The following is an 18,499-nucleotide window of genomic DNA, read 5'->3' as shown; positions in this document are numbered from 1 at the left end:
GGTTGGGGTGCCGTCGGGCAGGGTGAGGTGCAGGGAGCGGCAATTGCCGAAGTAGAGGGTGCTGAGGTCGGTGTGGGCGGGGGAGGCCGCGCCGTGGGAGCTGACCAGGGGCTGGAGGACGGAGGCGGCGAGCGGGCCCTGCAGGGCGACGAGGGCCCGGTCATCGAGGATCTCCCATTTGATGCTGTCGGCGCCGTGGGTCTGCCTGTACGCCTCGATCTCGGCCTGCAGGAAGGCCAGGTCCTCTGTGCGGCGGCCAGCGTTCGTGACGAAGTAAAATGCGCCGCCGTCGAGACGGGTAATGACGGTGTCGTCGATGATGCCGCCGGTGCCTTCTTCAAGCAGGCAGGAGAGTGTCGAGGAGTTAGGCTTGAGCTTGTCCAAAGATGAGGGGGAGACCTTCATCAGAAGCTCCATGGCACCGGGACCGCTGAGATGATGTTGAACCCTAGCCAAGATTAGTATCTGCTCGTCTCTGGAGTGCCAATCATCTATGTCAGGGAAAATGCTTACATATGGCTCACGTCGAACAAACTAGCCTTTTCTCTGGTCCAGTGGTGGCTCTCGACGTGACTGAGATCCGAATACTGCAGGGGCATCGAGTACCCCGCAAAGGGCACCATCTTCGCTCCCCGGGCAATGTGCAAATCATACAATTGAGTCTTTTTGACCGGTCCAGAGGCAGAAGACGAGGCATAACGTCGCATGCCCTCATTTTGGGAGTTCACCGAAGGCCCAGCAGTGAATCGGGGAGCTATGCCAGCGGCCCTGGAGCGGCCCTGGAGCGGAGATGGGAGCTGCCGCTGGAGAATGTTGGAGCCATTGGCCGCGACACGAGCGGATTGAGAGACATATCTTGAGCCCAGGAGGTTCACACCTCGTCGCAAAGGTCGTAAAGCAGACATGATGGATAACTGAAGTGTAGAAGAAAAGATATCTACAGAATCAAAAAGTTGAGCAGATAAAGAACGGTGGTGAAATTGCGGAGAAGAGCTGCGATAACGGAAAAGTCACGTGGCGATAGGACAATTCCGCGGACAATCGGTGTGGTTCGGAATGTCTCGATCTTGTTGGAGATGAGAAGCTATGATAATTAAGGGAGAGACATCATATCAGCGAATCTACAAGATACGCATGTCTAACAATCTACGTATTTTGGCGGTCAAATTGGCCGCGTTTTGACAGAGTTCCTGACTGACAAACAGACCGACGGCCATCCTAGTCTCCACCGGAGCGTAATGGTGCCCACATTTTGGCCGCGGGATTTGGCTGCTGGCCACCCTTCAGGGAACTGGATCTGTGGATCGAGATATGCTAAGCAGTCAAGCACATTCAAATGAATATGGAGCCAGGAAACCGCCGCGCAACCTTCAACTAGCAAAACATCATGAATGGCAACAAACAGTCTGTCTTCAATAGCAGATCCATTGAGCCGTCGGGGCCCGAAGATCCAGCTTCGCGGTCTTCGTCTTAAAGATAAACAAGAATAAGAAGAATAAAAAATCACAACCCGTTATCGGCGCACGTGAATGGGCTTCCAACCGAACCCGTCCGATAGCTGATAATGACGCCCATAACGGCAGCCTGCATAGGATCATGTTAGCGACACGCTCATGAAAATGCTTGAGAGGAAGGCTTACATAGGTTCCGGGTCCTAAGAAGAAGAATCCCGTCAAGATCAGCCCGATGTTGACGATAAAGCCAACCCAGCCGCGAATACCGCGCTTCTTGTAGAAGCCCGGCCCGTGGTCTGCATGTCTCATGCGGAGATAGGCGACCCCCCAGAAGATGAACCCAAAGAACGAATCGAATAGGGAGCTCATGATGGAGAGCAGATCGGAAAAGAACGGAATGACCTCGGCGATAATGAAGGCCATGATCCAAAGGACGGCAAGGATGCCGGCCCATGCGGCCCATCCGACAACGGTGTGATTGCCCTTGTGGCGTGTGCCGTCGAAAAGGCGGAAGAAGATGAAACGTGCCGACACGGAGGCATATAGAACTCCCAGGAAGATCAAGGTCGGAATCATGAACGAGAAAGATACCTTCTTATAGACCTCGTTGCCGATCGAGCCGAATGCAGGCGCGGTCATATACTGATTTCCCGTATAGACATAAACAATGGCGCCTACCAGGCTGAAGACAATGATTTCGGCAATCGTCACAGCTGTAACCGATTTCCAAAAGTCCTTGGGTTCCTTCATCTCCGCGATGAAACTGGGAAGCGTGATCTGGCCGATGAATGTATAACTGATGTTCAGAAATGCATTGAGACCGGAAACGAACGTGGTGCCTGCCACTGGGATCGCGGTCACGATGGGATCACCCTGTGCGGCAGTGTAGCCAGCCGGATGATCCTCGATGGCCGAGAAGATGAGCGCCAGCATGACAGATACAAAGGTGAAAACAGCCGACAAAGTGGCAGCCTTGGACAATCCGCTAAATGTCCGTGGCAGAGAGAACACCAGGGAGATTATGGCAGTAACCAATGACCAGACGATAGTGCATGCCCCATGATTGGTCATCGTGTTGAGATATTTGGCACCGACCAAGCAATGCAAGCCCTAAGAGGATTTAGAACCCGCACGGGGCTTGGGATATGACAAGAAGGAGATTGATACCTGAATGAAGGTGTTGTTCAACAAGAACATGACAGCAGTCAAATACCAAGCAATCTTGGAATCCCAGAAGAGGTACTGGCCGATGTCACAGACATCACGGACTTCAGGATGGCGCAAGCAAAACTTCCTAGTTGGTATCAGTACCCAAACCGCGCGAATTTATGTCAATCAAGCATACCAAACAATCAGGGACGTATACAGCACAATCGCTGCCACAACCACAGTCAAAATTAGACCCGGAACGAGGCCCAGGACGGAATATGACCACGGAAACGACATGATGGCCAGACAGATATACTCGGAAAAGAGCAAGGCGGCAGTCTATACACCAACATGAGGTTAACGCTCTGCGCCGTCCAAATGGCTTAACCGGTTGCCATACCTTCTGCCAGCTACATGTGCGATATTTGATGGAATTCTCCGCCTCAAGCTCAATCTGCCTACCGACATCGCCCGTCTCTGAATCAGACTGCACACCAAGTGCGTTTGCATGACCCTGACCCTCAAGATCCAAATGTTTCAATTTATCGGGTGAATCATGGGTCTGGTCGGACATGCTGGACGAGCGGCGGTCGTCATTTGGGGGTTTTTCTGAAGTGGTGAACCCCGCCATTTCAACGTACGGACAAACCGCAAATGGAAGCAGTCGGTAGTGTGAGCGAGAGAAGTAATGTTGTAGACCTTTGAATGCATGTACTGCGCCTCTTTGAATTGGGCGGGTCTATACAGGTGGAGATGTTAGTATCATTCATCAGAAAGGAATAACCCCTGGTAAACTTAGCACATATTTAAGATACCAAAACATACCAGATATTTGAGGGATTGATCTTAGGATATTCAGGAGAAAGAAGAGATAGAAATTAAACACTGAATAGCAGACCAAAACGTTCACTTGGCTTACGGTTAGCAGCGATACGATTGCCCAGCGATAAGATGAGGGGAAGACGAAGACAAGATAGAAGAAGAATCGGCCAAGAGAAAAGAACAAGTAAATTCAAAGAAGATGAAGAGCAGAGAGAAAAAGAAAACTCATATCGGCGAATGAACTATGATCAGAGTAAGATTGCAATCGCAATTAATGTTCAATGACTAAAATAATAATGCCATGGATTATTCTAACTCTTATGAACCGGCTAATAGACTAGGTCCCAACGACTGCGTACTTTAAGGTACAGTATGGACTATGGAGGCAGATAGTAGACGCAATGCAGACGGCGAAACCGACAAAGCAGACCCATAACCTTGGCCAGGTTGATGACCACTCTTTAGGCTCTATGACGTGCTCAGTCAGGATTTTCTAGAATCGTTCACTTGCAGCAGTCGGAGAGACCCATAGTATACTGTGAGTGAGAAGAGTTTGCCGCAATCGGTGTAGTCGTTGTAGTCCAGTTGACGTAGGAGCTCTCCACGTCGAGTACAGATACCTAAGGTAACAACTATTCTGTCCAACCTAATTGGGGAACGGATGGCAGGGAATAGATGTGGCTGAAAAGGTTCCTTGTACGAGGCGAACTTTACCTGGTCTTGGCTGACTCTCCAGCTGAATTGTATCTTTCTCTTTCGTGATTATTCCATATCTACATCTAAGACCAAGACATTCATACTGTGAATGCATATGAAAATAGCAGAGATTTCAACACAATAGTCCACATTAATAATAAATAATGAGAAAGCCGTGACTGCAAACATCCATCCATCCCGTCATCAGAGCATGCCCCCATTCTCCAGTTCCCGCTCCCCATTGGCCCATGCTGCAGTGTAACCCTGCTTCTCCACCACCAATCACCGCTAGTTCTGGACGTGGCGGTGTGGGGCCGCCAGATCGTGTCCCGCCCCGGACGCCGCATCTGGCAGTGTACTACCTAGGGGGAAATTTCCACTCTCCACTCTTCTCTGAATTTTGCCATATGGGAAGCGAAGCGGAGGACACCATGAAATCTCTGATGGTTCATGAGCGCTAAGGTCTAGAGGACCATGGCGCAGAATAACTAGTGCTGGACTTTCCAAGCCGACACCTGTTGGTTCCATGATGATGCGAGGTGCTGGATATGACGAGTGTGATAGTCATGGTGCACGTGACTCCAGTCCTGTCTAGAAATCCAAAAGCTGCAGAAATGAAGATCATGGCTGAAAACCCTCGAAACCCACGTGGTATAAGATAGACTTTTGTGGTATCTATATGCAAATGTACATGCATCTCCGTAGACCCGTACCAGAACATCACATCCCCTCGTCCTCCCCGGCCAGCAAGGCTGCATAGTCGTCCGCTGATGCAAATGTTGGCAGGTGCTTGAGCTTGCGTTTCTTCTTCCGACCAGATGCCTCGTCCTCCTTGGGCAGCTCCACGCCCCCAAGCTCGATATCGGACGGGAGCTCCTCGTCGCTTCCGACGAATGCTTCCTCGTCCGACACATCCATGTCGAAATCGTCCTCCTCGTCCAGGGCTTCCTCTTCCTCCTCCTTCTTGCCCTTGGTCTTGCTCTTGGTAGGCGGCTCCTCAGCTTCGGACTCTGCGCCAGCATCGAGGTCTTCCATTTCTTCGTCGGACTCGTCGTTGAAGATGACTTCATCGTCGCTCTCGGCAGCCTCCTCGTCCTCGTCCTGATCATAGGCGGATTCGAGATCATCCAGGTCGAGATCATCGTCGCTATCGCCGGCATCCTCCAAGTCAGGCCGCGACTTGACAAGGGCTTCCCAGATCTCCGATTCAGCATCACTGAGTCCTTCTGCGTCCTCTTCATCGCGCGCCCCGGCCTCCTTGGCCTTCTTCTTCTGGGCCTTGTCCTTGCTCTTTCCAACTCGGCTGAAGTATTCATGGAAGAAAACATCTTCCGCTGCCACATCCTCGGTCTTCGTCTTCCAGAATAACTCAGAGTTGAGTGGAAGATCCTGGCTACCTGTGGCGGCAACCACAAGCCGGTCCTTCGCGTCGCTACCAGCGAGAGGTTGCATGATTGAGCCACCACGGGTAATTGCGGAGGCCTTGGGGGTTCGGTAGATGAAGCGGTCAAGGAAGTGTGTCAATGTGTGAATTGTCATGTCTGGCTTTCCGCTCATCGGGCGGTGGTCCAGCAGGTGGGCGGCATTGACTGACACAGACGGATGGAAATGAGACAAGTACGGTAGCTATAGACTATGTCAGCTTTATCGAACGCTGAGGTGCTAGCAAAGTGAAATCCATCTTACCAATTCCCACAGACAAGTCTTGTCAGCATTGCTGTGTTCCGGATCCCGCTTGCGGGGATCGTATCGGTTTGAAGGCTTCTGTTGCTTATCTTCGAGAACTGCAGGTTGAGCTTGCTCCTCATCATCCTCATCAGGCACGTCTCTGAACACCTCTTCATCATCGCTTTCGTTATCCTCTGGTTGATCAAACAAAGCCTGAATACCGGTGAAAGTCTTCTCCAGCTCGCGGATAAGATAGAAGATACCGCAAATGAAAGCCGGCTGATGCAGACCAAGGACTTGTACGATCCGCTTGACAAAGGCCTTGACCCGTCGGAGGTTCAAATCGTTCTTCAAAGCCTTGAACAACAGGTTGAGGTATAGCGACTGCTTCGAGGAAGTGGCAACTCGTGGGTCGAGAAGTGATTCATATAGGGTTCGGTAGAAGCGATCAGCACCCACTTGATGAGATGAGGTGAGTTGTTGGATCAGCATCAGAGCTTGGATGCTAGTGTTGAAGTTGGAAGAGTGCGTGATACGGAAAAGGGTATCGATGTGTTTGGAAAGTCTGACGACAGATTAGCTCAGCATCAAATTACTGTAGACCATAGACATACCTGTCAGAATCTGAGCTCGTGAAAGGATAAGCTCGGTTAACACCCGTCAAGACTGCAGAAACAAGCTTGTCGCGCATTTCTTCTTCCTGTGCTTGACTCTTTGCCAGATCCTCCTTTCCTTTGCCCTTCTTACCCTTACCGAACTTGCCTTGATTCTTGCCTTTACCATCCTTGACAGGCTTCAGGAGAGAAACAAAGAGCGCAAAGTATGTATCCAAGAGCTGAACGGCAACACTCTCCTCCTTCAGACTAAGAACGGTCTGGTTCAAGGTGATGATAGCGTAGTATTTGGCGTGCTGGCTCTGGCCCGGCCGGAAGAGGACCTCTTCAACCGACTTGATGATGGTTGGTTTCATCAAAGGATGAGCTTGCTCAAGTTGCAGAAGCAGATAAGAAGCCCTCGAGGCGATTTTCTTGGCCTTATCGCCGAGTTTGTTGACCAGCAACCGCAACAAGTTTGCTTCCTGCTCGGGCTTTTCCTTCAGCAGCTCATAGACATAACTCACAGCTCTGGAGCGCGAGAACTCAATCTCGTCATTGCACCACACTTCCAAGATCTTCAGAACCTCAAAGTATTGGTCCTTCAGGCAGTTTTCATATGCCCACATGATGAGATGGCTGTTTTGCAAACCTCCAGGAAGAGGGTCACCTTCCGACCACCTGCTTCCAGCTCCTTGGAATGCTGCCATGAGGCCTGGCTGGTTTCCAAAAGTCCTCAATCTCCGATCACTAGGAAGCAATGTACCCTGAGCGAACATATCCTTCAGCGATCTCAGAACTTCCACCGCCTGAGCACGACTGCGCTTCTTGCCCAGACCAATCAAATTCTCAAGTTGCTTGGTGTTGTGCACTGGCGACTCTTGCACGGCAAGCGTCAAAGCTGAAATCTTGTCGCTGAGGGTACCGGTCGACATGATGGTGGTGTAGAATTTGTGAGAGGAAGAGGCCGATGCCTGTTGCGCTTCCGAGTACATCTTACTCTCCTTCTCAAGGAGTGAGATGGCATAATTGTGAACGCGTTCCACCACGTGGCGGGCCAAAGTATTTGCTTGTTTCGTGGTTGATGGAATTGGAGGGAGGACCGTCGCATACCAGTCAGACCTGGGAGGGATGGTCTATGCACTTGTTTAGTAACTTTTTTGAGAGGTAAGACTTGGAAATACTCACTAGTTTCGAGAATTCTTTTGGGAAAATATTCTCGGGGGCTGTCTCTTTGGCCTTCTCCTTCTTGGGAGGCTCGGCTTTTTTGGCAACTGGTGCCGAAGAGGCCTTCTCGGCTTCTGACTGATCGCCGTCCTCGCTCTGCTGAACGTCGTCTTCTTCCTCCTCCTCCTCTCTCTCTGAGCCAGATGCGCCAGTCACCTCGTCCTCGTCTTCAATGTCATCGGGCACAACTTGACCAGCAGCAGCTAGCATTGCGGATAATTCATTTCGGAGCGAATCCTCCTCAGACTTGTTCTTGGACTTCTTTTGTGTCTCTTGTGCGACTTCCACTTCAGACTCGGAATCAACGCCCGCCAGCAAATCAAAGTCTTCTTCGGTACCACCAAGTGCCAAAATTTCCTGGCGTAAAGTGTCATCCTCTTTTCCACCGTCCTTCTTCTCTTCCCTGGCGATCACTTCTCCGTTGCGGTCACGTTTCTTGCCTTTGTTGTTCTTATCGCTCTTGATTTCACGCTTCGGTTCGAACTTCGGACCAGCTTCATTCTCCTTCTTCGGCGTAGCTTTGTCCACATTCTGGTTCTTCTTGTTCTTCGACTTGTGTTGTTTGGCAGCCTGCTCGTCCTTCAACTTTTGTTCGATTCTCTGTCGCAGACCAGCAAATGCACCCTCCTCAAGCTGGGGAAGAGATTCCCCAGCAGACTTGGAGTCAGCCACTGGGACTGCATTTGCTCCGGAGGAGCTCTTTCCTTTGCCCTTGGCCATTGAAGTGTTGTGAAATGGCCAGACGACAAAAAAGCTCGTGGTTGACTTCTACCATCAACTTTTTTTTTCTGCCGCCCGAAGACGAAACTTGCTGCGGAGATGCTGTTGGCCGCCGGAGAATAGTTTTGCGATCCCCGAGTGCCTGCCGCTTGGACCATGCCCATCAGAGTCGATGTACGGGATACTGTCTTTCAGTAGCAGTTGTAGATGTAGGAGAATGATTGATTATATGATTGTATAATTCTGCATTGACTCTTATTTTTTTTTCACTTGGATCTTTGTTTTATTAACATTATTTCTTTGTCAATTCATGATTTCTGGGGTTCGCCCGATCCCGGGCCGCTTTTCGAGGACATGTCGAGCATACTTGGGGATGATTCGATTAAGTAGAGCTCAGAAATGCGGGTTTCATGTATCATTCCCAGGATCTGATCAGTTGTTGCTCAAGTACTGAGATATCACAGACGGATGGTAGAAATCGTGTCACCAATTTCTGGATTCCGACGGGAGGCATCTCGAAAAAGACTTTCCAAGGCGCAAAAGGTATAGTAATCTTATACTTGCCTTTTCACGAGCGAAGGTCATTGACTTGAATCAGAGGATGCAAACGAACTCTTGATGCGAGGTGGCTTCCTCCGACAGGTAAGCTGCCTATGTCGTGGATGCCACAGCCCGCCCTCTAACTGTTGTGATAGGCCTACTCAGGAATATTTCATATGTTACCGCTTGGATTGCGGGTGCAGGAAAAGCTAGAGCGTCTTATTGATAAGCATATGCGATCGGTTGGTGTGTAAACATCGATTGCTCTGCGAAAAAAACTCTTTCATTGACCTGGTTTTCAGGTGCCTCAAAGGTCTCTCTATCATCTATATCTTCTCAAGAGCTCTGGGAGCAGTCAGGTCGTCTGAAAGAAGGTTCAGAGGTGAATTTCTTCTAATTTTACTCGGTACTTCACGCTAACTCAAGTATCTAGGTCTTCAGATTTCTGGACCGGAAAGAATCCCGTTTCCTTCTTGCCCCTACTCATGAAGAGGAAATTACTGCTTTGGTGGGAAGCCTCACCAAGTCGTATAGAGACCTCCCATTGCGCGTCTATCAAATCTGTAAGTGGAGTAGTGATCTCTTATAAACCTACGTGACTGATATGGCTGCAATGTAGCAAGAAAGTATAGAGATGAACCACGACCAAGACAGGGCCTACTTCGCGGGCGAGAGTTCATTATGAAGGATCTCTACACGTTCGATTACAGTGTTGAAGAAGCCTTGAAGACGTACAACTTAGTGAAAGCGGCTTACAAAAACCTTTTTGATGAGTTGAAAATACCGTACCTAGTCGCTGCTGCAGACTCAGGAAATATGGGCGGAAGCCTGAGCCACGAATTCCACTTTCCCAGCTCAAAAGGCGAAGACACAGTCATCAGCTGCTCGAACTGCGACCATGTCTACAACGACGAACTCGCAGATGGAAAGGCTCATAACGTCGAGGAGATTGAAAATACCAATGCTGGGCAAGCATCAGGCTTCGACACGGAGGGAACTTCAACCGGAGGCAATCCGACTGTCTCAGTTGACTTATGGATGGCGATATCAAGAGACAAAAAGACTCTCTTGCGGGGGTGGTACCCCAAGTTCTCCATGCACGAAGCAAACCGAGAACCCGTGGAACGCGAAGTCAACTCCCATGCAGTCAAATCTATAGCCACCGCAGCTGGTGTTGACATCGACCTTAGCGTAGAGAATCCGCTTGAACAGTGGGTCTCACAGGTCAAGTCTGACAGGGACTCTGGTATCTCTAGCTCCTCTGAGCGTCCACAGGTGCTGGATCTGTATGACGCACAGGTAAGAGTATACAAGCGCCCTCCTCTAAGTGACCTTCTGGAGAAGGTCAACAGGACAGCGGACGAGGTTGATTACTCCATGCTCGATCGCTTCCCTGGCACAAACCAAGCTCTGAACCTCGTCAAAGTACAAGATGGCGACAAATGTACCAAATGCGCCAAAGGTTCATTGAAGACTCACACCGCTGTCGAACTCGGACACACCTTCCACCTTGGCACCCGGTACAGCGAAGTCCTCCAGGCATCCGTCATGGTCGATCGGTCGCTATCCGGGGACTCTCAATCCAAAGACCAGCAGGTGCCCATGCAGATGGGCTGTCATGGAATTGGCGTCTCGCGCATGATCAGCGCCGTAGCTGACAGTCTCGCGGATTCAAAGGGCCTCAATTGGCCTCGAGCAATGGCACCTTACGAGGTAGTGGTCGTTCCGGGGAAGGGACTGGAGACGGAGGCAGAGAAAGTGTACGATTCTCTCGTCTCAAATCATGCCTCTCCCATCGATGCTATCCTGGATGACCGCGACAAACAGATGGGATGGAAACTCGGGGACGCGGACTTGATCGGATACCCCGTGATCATCGTGGTCGGGAAAGGATGGAAGAAGGCACAGACCCTCGAGGTACAATGTCGTCGCTTGGACAATCTACGCGAAGACGTGCCATTGGATCAGCTGCCGTCCTTCGTCCAGTCCCTACTAGATCGACTATGAGCACAGCGGCCGGCCAACCTGGACCCATCCAGTCTGCAACCCTGCAAGCAAAACCATGTACTTATATTTGTAAAAAGAATGTACACTAGCATCTCAATCAATACCCGATCAAATAATTCTCTGCAATCATAGCTGGTCCTACCCAAGCAATGCTTGAAAAGATAAAAGAGTGGTGCGTGGCGATACCCACCTACTAGTAAAATCGTCCATGCGGCCACTATCTCCACGCGCCGCCATCAACCGTCCGAAAAAAGCACCCATCTGGCTCCATCAATCAATCAATCGAAGAACCCTACAGCTCGGTCACCTCAAATAAACCAGCACAGCGCACCGGGTCATCCCCCGCTGACCAGGAGCCCACGGCTTCGTTCCTCTTCTTCTCAGAAAAGAGCCACTGAATCAACTATTCCATCCCCACCAAAATGCCACCTGCAAATACCCCCGCATCCGATTCTTCGAGCTCAGGCGGAGCTCCCCCCGGCGCCGGTAAGCTCTCTTCCCCCTCGCATGTGCCATCATTGGATGTACTCCATATACTGCACGTTTCAATCGAAGAGTGAAAAGCTAAACGGAGCGTCCGCAGTGAACATCGCATCTCTCTCCGTGCCTCAACTCCGCGCCCTCCAAACCCGCCTCACGTCGGAGCTTGAGCACCTGACCACCTCGCATCAGAAACTGCGCGCCGCGCAATCCAGATTCCGTGATTGCGTGCGATCTATCAATGATGGGGTCGTGGGGTCGAAGAAGAAGGGAACAGATGGGAAGGATGATATACTGGTTCCTCTGACGAGCTCCCTGTATGTGAGGGGTAAGCTCGCGGATCGCGAAAAGGTTCTTGTTGATGTTGGGACGGGCTTTTATGTTGAGAAGGTTTGTTGAGTCTTTCTGCAAGACCAGACGTTTGAGGGCTAAGCTTGTCTTCCTCGAACAGACAGCGCCGAAGGCCATTGAGTTCTACGAAGAGAAGGTCAAGGGTTTGGAAACCAATTGTGTAGAGCTGGAGAAGATTGTACAGACTAAGAGCGCTCAACTGAGACTCTTTGAAGACGGTAAGTATCAGTGCCCTGTGTGTGGTCTCATTCGAAAGCTAACTGGCTATTCTAGCTCTAAGGCAGAAGATGCTAAGCGGCGAAGCTGTTTCTTCAACCGCAGCTGCAGGTGCTGGCTAATTCCATCTCATAACCTTTGTGACAAAAGAGACGCTTGTGGTACAGTCTTCAGAATAAAATCAGTCAACATCCTTAGAATGATATGATACCTGGTGCAAATCCATAAGGATAAAGAGATAACAGGAACCCATTTCCATGTAAGCCTAGTGACGATCCGGTGGGCCAAAGATCGCTCACTCAGAACAACGTGCCGAGATCTGCATCCAACAAGACACGCATTTGAGGACCGATGTTAACCTGTTGACGATTTTGACGTGCAGTAATGGCTTCATCGGACTTATCGCTCCAAGGGCTCTTAGGAACTTGCTGCTTCACGTCTCCAGAGGGAGTCTTTGTTGAGCCAAGAAGCTCCGCGACCCGTCTCACCAAGTCGATCAACTCCCAGAATCCCACGCATTTGCCTCCTGCGGCTTCCTCCCTAGGTGGAAAGAACGTGTTCAGACTAGGGCTGTATCTTGCGGTATGTCCAAGCGGTATATTGGCGTGCTGTCCAAGCAGGTTGTCCCAGTTTGGATCGAAGATCGATGCACCCCAAGAACTAGAGGGCACCTCGGAGATTGGACCAGTGATGGTGGCATTGTTCTGTCCACGGTAGGCTGGCACAGTTGTGCGGCTGTACTCGTCGTAGCGGGCGATTTCGAGGATGTATTTGGTGTCTTTCAGACGGTACCTGATCGCGGTCTTTTCGACAAACCTGGACACTGGGGCAGAAGCTGGGAAGACCACCTTTCTTTGTGGCTTTGCGGAGATGTCGTTGATGTCCGCAGTGCGTCGGAAATTGATAGAATGAGAGAAAGACCTCAGTGCGGCATCGATAGAGGATGTCTCATAGAACTCGAGAGATTTTATTTCAAGCTGCCAGTCGGACCTGTTGCGCACAAATCAGTCTGGAAATGGATACTTCAAGGTCAAAGTTGGCTATACCTCTCGAAATCGATGACGCCTATCTGGAGAGGAGGCCGCTGGTTGGCAGAATGGCCGCTCTTACGTGGACTGAGCCAACGTCTTTGAGTGATCTCATACTCGTGCGCACCAGGACTTTTGGCAAACTCGGCTTCTAATCGAAGCAGCGCATTATTAGATCCCAGAAACTCAAAGTTCACCGAGAAAGCTGGTTCGGCATCGGAAAGGTTTCCTGTCGCGCTATCGCACGGTTCGAGGATATCGGTGGCCTTGAAACATCTGGCGAGGAGCTCATTTTTACCAAGTTTCAGTCTGTACATTTCATGGGAGTCAGTGATCCGTCTGCGTTCAGGTGGGGGTCATACGTTACCCTGGGATTAAGCGGCCCTTTGTTTGCTCATGCAGCAACATTTCTCTAAACTCTTCGAATTGATATGAGGGATTATTGTCCTTGGGGAGGCGGTATTCGTCCAGCACAAATGATCCAAGGTTGATGCGCATGCGCAAATGTCCACGAACAAAGGCAACGCCACGCAAAGATCTCTCGATCGCCTGGAGCAGACGAGCATTGTTCTTTGATTGTATCAGAGCGGCTCGGATCTCCCATTGCTCGAGTTCCTTGGGGCAGGATCCCTGGAGACATGCTTTTCCAAACTGCTTGTTGCGCTCCATGACAATGGCCTCTTTCATGGAGACTGGCGCAGGGGGCTCGACAACATAAACCTTGGACTTCACATTGCTATTGGCAACGATTTCGCTCCACTTGGTCCTCAAACACTGCACTATTTGTCTCATCGTATGCCAGGATTGTCCAAAGGCGCAAATATAGGCTGGCATGTCCTTTGGGACGAACAAGTGACAGCCGAACTTCGCCCTGATAACATCAAGGGCCTCTAGTTGTGGACCGAGGGAGTCAACGAGAGACGGGCCTTCTCTTGGCCATAAAAAGAGCATCTATGGGGGCAAGGAGTTAGATCGCAAAACCAGGCTGCACTGTTTCACGAACTGACCTGCTCGGGAAAACTCGAAGGGTTCTCGGGGGCCTTTCTGAGCTGCTGCAATATGTGTTCGCGCCTTTCCTTCAACTCAACATCTGCTTCCTTGTTGACGGAATGTGCGGTGATCTTCGCCCACTCAAGCTTTTTCTTGGCCGGAACGGAGGAACTAGTGCACTTTGCAATGATTCTCTGAAGATGCTCCTTCGCGGAGGCAATCTGAGACGGTTCACCCCAAAGAAAGATTGCCTGTCTGCTATGAGTGAATGCGTCTTGACCGAGGCTTTTCGGACTGGATTCGTTGAGTCCGAGGACTCACCTGGTCGGTATAGGCAGGCGGCTTCACGAAAGCACCCGTCTTCTTGCTAATTTCCTCGAACACCTCATGACGACCTTGAGAGGCGTGAGAGCTCCGTCCAGAAATCGTGGTCCTCGCTACTCCGAAGAACCTAGGTTGAGATCCACGTTAATCATCAAGTCCATAAGAGAAGCCGGGGTTTGCCTACTCATATTTGATGGATCCGAATAGAGCTGGCAGATTCACAACACCTGGAGGAAAATTGGATGAGTCCCTTGTGCATATAAAATGGATATTGTACCACTGACCATTGGGCTGCGCTCCATTACGCCATTTGGCCTTCGAGGGCGAGTCTTTGAAGAATCGGTTTGAAGTGTGTCGCGTTGGGTTTTGTCGAACAGCAGGGCTTCCCCACGCTCTCAGCGGTCGACCAGCACCTCTTACCTGTGCAGTTTGGCTTTTGGGAGTCACCACGCCGCGAGAGGTAGATGCTTGCTGGGTCTGACCTTGAGGCTGCTGTTTCTGTGGTTCGATTCTTGAGGTCATATTGGATGGAGACGGCCGATGAGATTTAGATGTCTGTTTTATTCGACGCGACTTGGATGCCTTCAAGTCGTAGCCTGGCAGCTCCCATTCTGCAGATTAACATCAGTTGAAGCTCAATCTTTGCGTTGATCTTGTTGCACGATTTGAGGAGGGATATTTTGTTCTTACCAGCTGCTCCTCCAGGCTCGTGACTGCTAGAGTTTAGTGGTTTGGACATAAACGTTGGTAAGCGTCGACTTACTCTCTCGCCATCTCAGAGAAGAATTGACAGAAGTGTTCAAGGTGAGGGTTAAATAGTTCAGGAAGACAATAGCAGCACGTGATGCTGAACTAGACTGAAACTGATGAGTGACGGGTTGAAATAGATGTAATGACAGAGAAGGAGAATCAAGAAGGAATTGAAAGTGAATAGATGTTGGTTTAGTGAATGTGGTGATAGGGGATGAGTGAATAGTAAAGACAAACAGGGCAGTTGTGAAGAGCAAACAGAAGAACTTCACTAAGCAGAAATAGTACCTCAGCTCTTGCCAGTCAGAAATAAAAGCTTTGAGCTCATTGCCAAGTCTTCAACTTTGATTCATGTTGTTAAAGAGTACTAGTATCAATCAAAACTATCTATGAATAGTTGAGATGGTAGAGGTGTAGAGCCCTCAAGCAGAATACCTCTCATGCAATCAACAATCATCAGAAATTGAGCTTGTATGTATTCACCAGGAGTATCCCAATGTGTCTAACTGCTAATAAGTTATCCCATCACTTCATTTTCAGTGCAAGCATTAGCAGGAAGAGGTGAAAAATGAGGTTCTTCGCTCAAGACTCGAGCCGTCTAAGTATCCAATATGATAAACCGTGATCTGCGCAACATTGCACAGTGGCCTCGAGCCTTACAGAATACCGTTATGATCCCTAGCTGGCTAAAATAGAGCACATACGACCATAGGGTGTGGAAAACAGGGCTTCCCGTCCGCTCAGCCGTACTTAAGCCACACGCCGGCCGGTTAGTAGTTGGGTGGGTGACCACCAGCGAATCCCGGCTGTTGTATGTTGGTGCTCACCACCTTTTTTTTTGATTTGGTGGGTTTAGCGCCCTTGCTGCTCTACCTTCAGCCCTTCTTCACCCCTACACTGCCCTGCCTGAATTTTACCTGAAGGCCGTCTAAAATCCACCTACTTCCCACTCGCTGACGTGTCCCCTGTCTTATCGGATTTATAATTGTCCGTAACGCAACACCCGCTTTTCGTCCTCGTGGGTCAAATTGTATTAACAATTTGGATTTACCACATGGTTGTCATTTTCGTAGTCGAACTACGGCTTTTTCGGCCTTCATTTGGTAACACGTGACGTCTACCTCTCCACCACGACCTTGTCCGCTGCCACCGCGCACTTGGTCTCGCTTTTGTCCTTTCCCTACTATATCATCAGCGTTTGTCGACCGCTTGTTCTCCCGAACCCGTACGATGAAATCACCACAGTCCCGACCGAATGAATATCTTGAAAATAACTGAAGCGAACAATATCTCGAGATGGATAACCCGATGCACTTATGAGACGGATCTCCCAGACTCGGACGAGACACTGAACCAAAACATTATCGGTTGGTTGAGAGCCCCTTCGCTCCCGAATTAGGAGGATCCAATGGGGCGGGAGTCATGGGAAGACTGGTAGGCCGAGTGTGTGATAGCGCCTTGGTAGCGGTATCTTGAAGCTGCAGTCGGGTGCGCCGAAGGTGTTTGAGCCAGTGGCCGAGCTAGGTCACGTTCGATGGCTAGATCTCGCTTCGTTCGCCTTGTCGGTTGGGGTTTCCGACCTTGCGCTCCGCCGGCGATGGATGTTGACACAGGGGTGCTGTGACGCATGAAGCGCGATCAGTAGAGCCACATCCTCTAGCCAAACCTCTATCCGAGTCGATATCGACGTACGGGCTCGCCGCGCTTACACTGGTTTAGAGCCGTGCCTATACTGCTGACCTCCGTCACGTACCTCTTCCCTTTGATCATGTTCTCGTGCGTCAAGTCGAGTTTGCCCCTCTTTGGACTCTTGGGAACACAGCTTGTCTGGCCTACACCTCGGGCTTGACTTGCTTCGGCCTGCTGTATAATCCAATATTCTCGTTGCCCGCACCCCGCTATTCAGGCCATGCGCAGTTTCATTGAACGTACCGTAAAGACTGCGTTTCAAGACACTCTTTGATCCCTTCTTTCTCAGAATTCTATCCATTTGTTAATCAACTATAAATTGGGACTAAACGTCCATAGAACTATAGAAGGAAGGCGAAGTCCATACCAACCATGTCCTGCATAAACAAACAAGTCCTTATAGATCTTTTTCCGAAATCAATTGTAAGTTCTTTATCCCGTACTTTGTTTTCTGTCTCTCCTTCCTCACGGCCTTGTCTACCTTATTATCATGTCACAAATCTCTCAGTTCTCCGACGCGTACACATTATCCTTATATAATGCTGATAATACAGACAGTCTTCAGATTATTCAACCAGACGACCTTACCTCCAATCTTTCGTTCAGCCAGCAAAGCTTAAGATCAGTCGCTGATTCGGATTTTGTTCGACCACCTATCCCTCCCCCTCCGACACCTGCCTCCCTCCAGCGTGTCTGCCCCGATCGAATTACCGCGTACCTGATTTACTCCGACATGACAAAGAACGATTTCGTGAGCTGGTGGCTCCAGACTGACTTCGGACCAAAAAAAAAAAAAAAAAAAAAAACGGATACACTGGGATGCTCGGCAACAGTCTGATGTTTGGAAGCATTTTAACCAGATGGCTAAGACTAACGATGGCGTGCCTAAGGTCATGTGTAGACGATGCAAGAAAGTGCTTGATCACCCGCAGCAGCATGGAAATAGGACCGCGGCGATGATCAAGCATTAAAAAGGGATAGGGTGTTGTGGCAAAAATGGGCCTGGTATTAAGCAATTTCTCCAAGAGGTAGTATTATCTATCGTTATAAAAACATTTCACTAATATCTTTTTATATTATAGGCCCCACCACCTTCAGACAGCCGAAGCTTTACTCAAGAGGCTTGGGAAGCAAGTTTACTTCGTTTTATTACTGATTCTCGGCTACCGTTCCAAATCCTTGAACATCCTGACTTTCATCATTTAATTCATATAGCATCCCGTGTCCCAGGGCGTCCGCATATCCTGTACTACCCCATCTTCCGAAGCCGCCGGATTATCAGAACGGCTCCCCGACCCTGACAAGTTTGAGGGCGACCGAAAGGACCTTCGGCGCTTTATAGCCCAGATTCAAGAGAAAATGAATGTTAACCTCGATCGTTTCCCGACACCACAGAGCCGGATGGCCTATGTGAACAACCGCTTGAAGGGTGCGCCCTACGCCCAGATCCTGCCCTATATTAAGAGGGGAATCTGTACCCTTAACGACTACCAAGATATCCTGGACATCCTAGAGCGCGCCTTCGGTGACCCTAATCGCGTGAATAATGCCCGTAACGAGCTGTTCAGCCTGCGCCAAACTAATAAAGAGTTTGGCACCTTCTTTGCGGAATTTCAACGCCTGGCTCTAGAAGGCGAGATGCCTGAAGAAACCCTGTCTACCCTACTTGAACAAGCTATCAGTCGTGAACTCCGAAGCATGCTTATGCACAATCAGCCTCCAAGCCGGGAGTATCACCAGTTTGCCAGATTCCTGCAGGACCTTGAGAACCGCCGCCGCCAGTACACCACGAACC

General features: G+C 50.0%; 6 protein-coding genes across 6 annotated transcripts; 2 read left to right on the top strand and 4 right to left on the bottom strand.

The window, feature by feature from the left end:
* Positions 1-513: 513 nt before the first annotated feature.
* CDV56_102720 (glycine decarboxylase subunit T) lies at positions 514-905 on the bottom strand (the record flags this gene model as incomplete). Its single annotated transcript, XM_026756339.1, has 1 exon — positions 514-905. A coding segment is annotated over one exon (392 nt), but the record flags the coding sequence as incomplete, so codon positions are not given.
* Positions 906-1,503: 598 nt separating this feature from the next.
* Positions 1,504-3,234, bottom strand: CDV56_102425 (putative neutral amino acid permease; the record flags this gene model as incomplete). Its single annotated transcript, XM_026756044.1, has 5 exons — positions 1,504-1,584; positions 1,641-2,564; positions 2,622-2,748; positions 2,800-2,942; positions 3,004-3,234. The coding sequence occupies 5 exons, from the start codon at positions 3,232-3,234 to the stop codon at positions 1,504-1,506; spliced, it is 1,506 nt and encodes a 501-aa protein (XP_026609869.1).
* A 1,607-nt stretch (positions 3,235-4,841) lies between these two features.
* Positions 4,842-8,329, bottom strand: CDV56_101735 (RNA-binding ribosome biosynthesis protein MAK21; the record flags this gene model as incomplete). Its single annotated transcript, XM_026755354.1, has 4 exons — positions 4,842-5,747; positions 5,808-6,354; positions 6,404-7,518; positions 7,571-8,329. 4 exons carry the CDS (start codon positions 8,327-8,329, stop codon positions 4,842-4,844), a joined length of 3,327 nt encoding a protein of 1,108 aa, XP_026609868.1.
* Positions 8,330-8,947: 618 nt separating this feature from the next.
* Positions 8,948-10,876, top strand: CDV56_101373 (putative proline--tRNA ligase AIM10; the record flags this gene model as incomplete). Its single annotated transcript, XM_026754992.1, has 5 exons — positions 8,948-8,971; positions 9,025-9,115; positions 9,172-9,251; positions 9,303-9,432; positions 9,489-10,876. The coding sequence occupies 5 exons, from the start codon at positions 8,948-8,950 to the stop codon at positions 10,874-10,876; spliced, it is 1,713 nt and encodes a 570-aa protein (XP_026609867.1).
* A 422-nt stretch (positions 10,877-11,298) lies between these two features.
* CDV56_101189 (prefoldin subunit 5) lies at positions 11,299-12,045 on the top strand (the record flags this gene model as incomplete). The annotated part of the gene is made up of 4 exons (XM_026754808.1): positions 11,299-11,362; positions 11,460-11,746; positions 11,808-11,925; positions 11,981-12,045. 4 exons carry the CDS (start codon positions 11,299-11,301, stop codon positions 12,043-12,045), a joined length of 534 nt encoding a protein of 177 aa, XP_026609866.1.
* Positions 12,046-12,222: 177 nt separating this feature from the next.
* CDV56_100738 (uncharacterized protein) lies at positions 12,223-15,039 on the bottom strand (the record flags this gene model as incomplete). Its single annotated transcript, XM_026754357.1, has 9 exons — positions 12,223-12,913; positions 12,970-13,260; positions 13,319-13,902; positions 13,959-14,192; positions 14,263-14,392; positions 14,450-14,492; positions 14,550-14,876; positions 14,956-14,978; positions 15,029-15,039. The coding sequence occupies 9 exons, from the start codon at positions 15,037-15,039 to the stop codon at positions 12,223-12,225; spliced, it is 2,334 nt and encodes a 777-aa protein (XP_026609865.1).
* Between the last annotated feature and the right edge of the window lie 3,460 nt (positions 15,040-18,499).

Source organism: Aspergillus thermomutatus (genome assembly GCF_002237265.1).
Source record: "Aspergillus thermomutatus strain HMR AF 39 chromosome Unknown NODE_397, whole genome shotgun sequence".
Taxonomy (NCBI): Eukaryota; Fungi; Ascomycota; class Eurotiomycetes; order Eurotiales; family Aspergillaceae; genus Aspergillus; species Aspergillus thermomutatus.
Note: the sequence above shows the minus strand (reverse complement) of the source record. Positions and strands in the feature narration are given on the sequence as shown.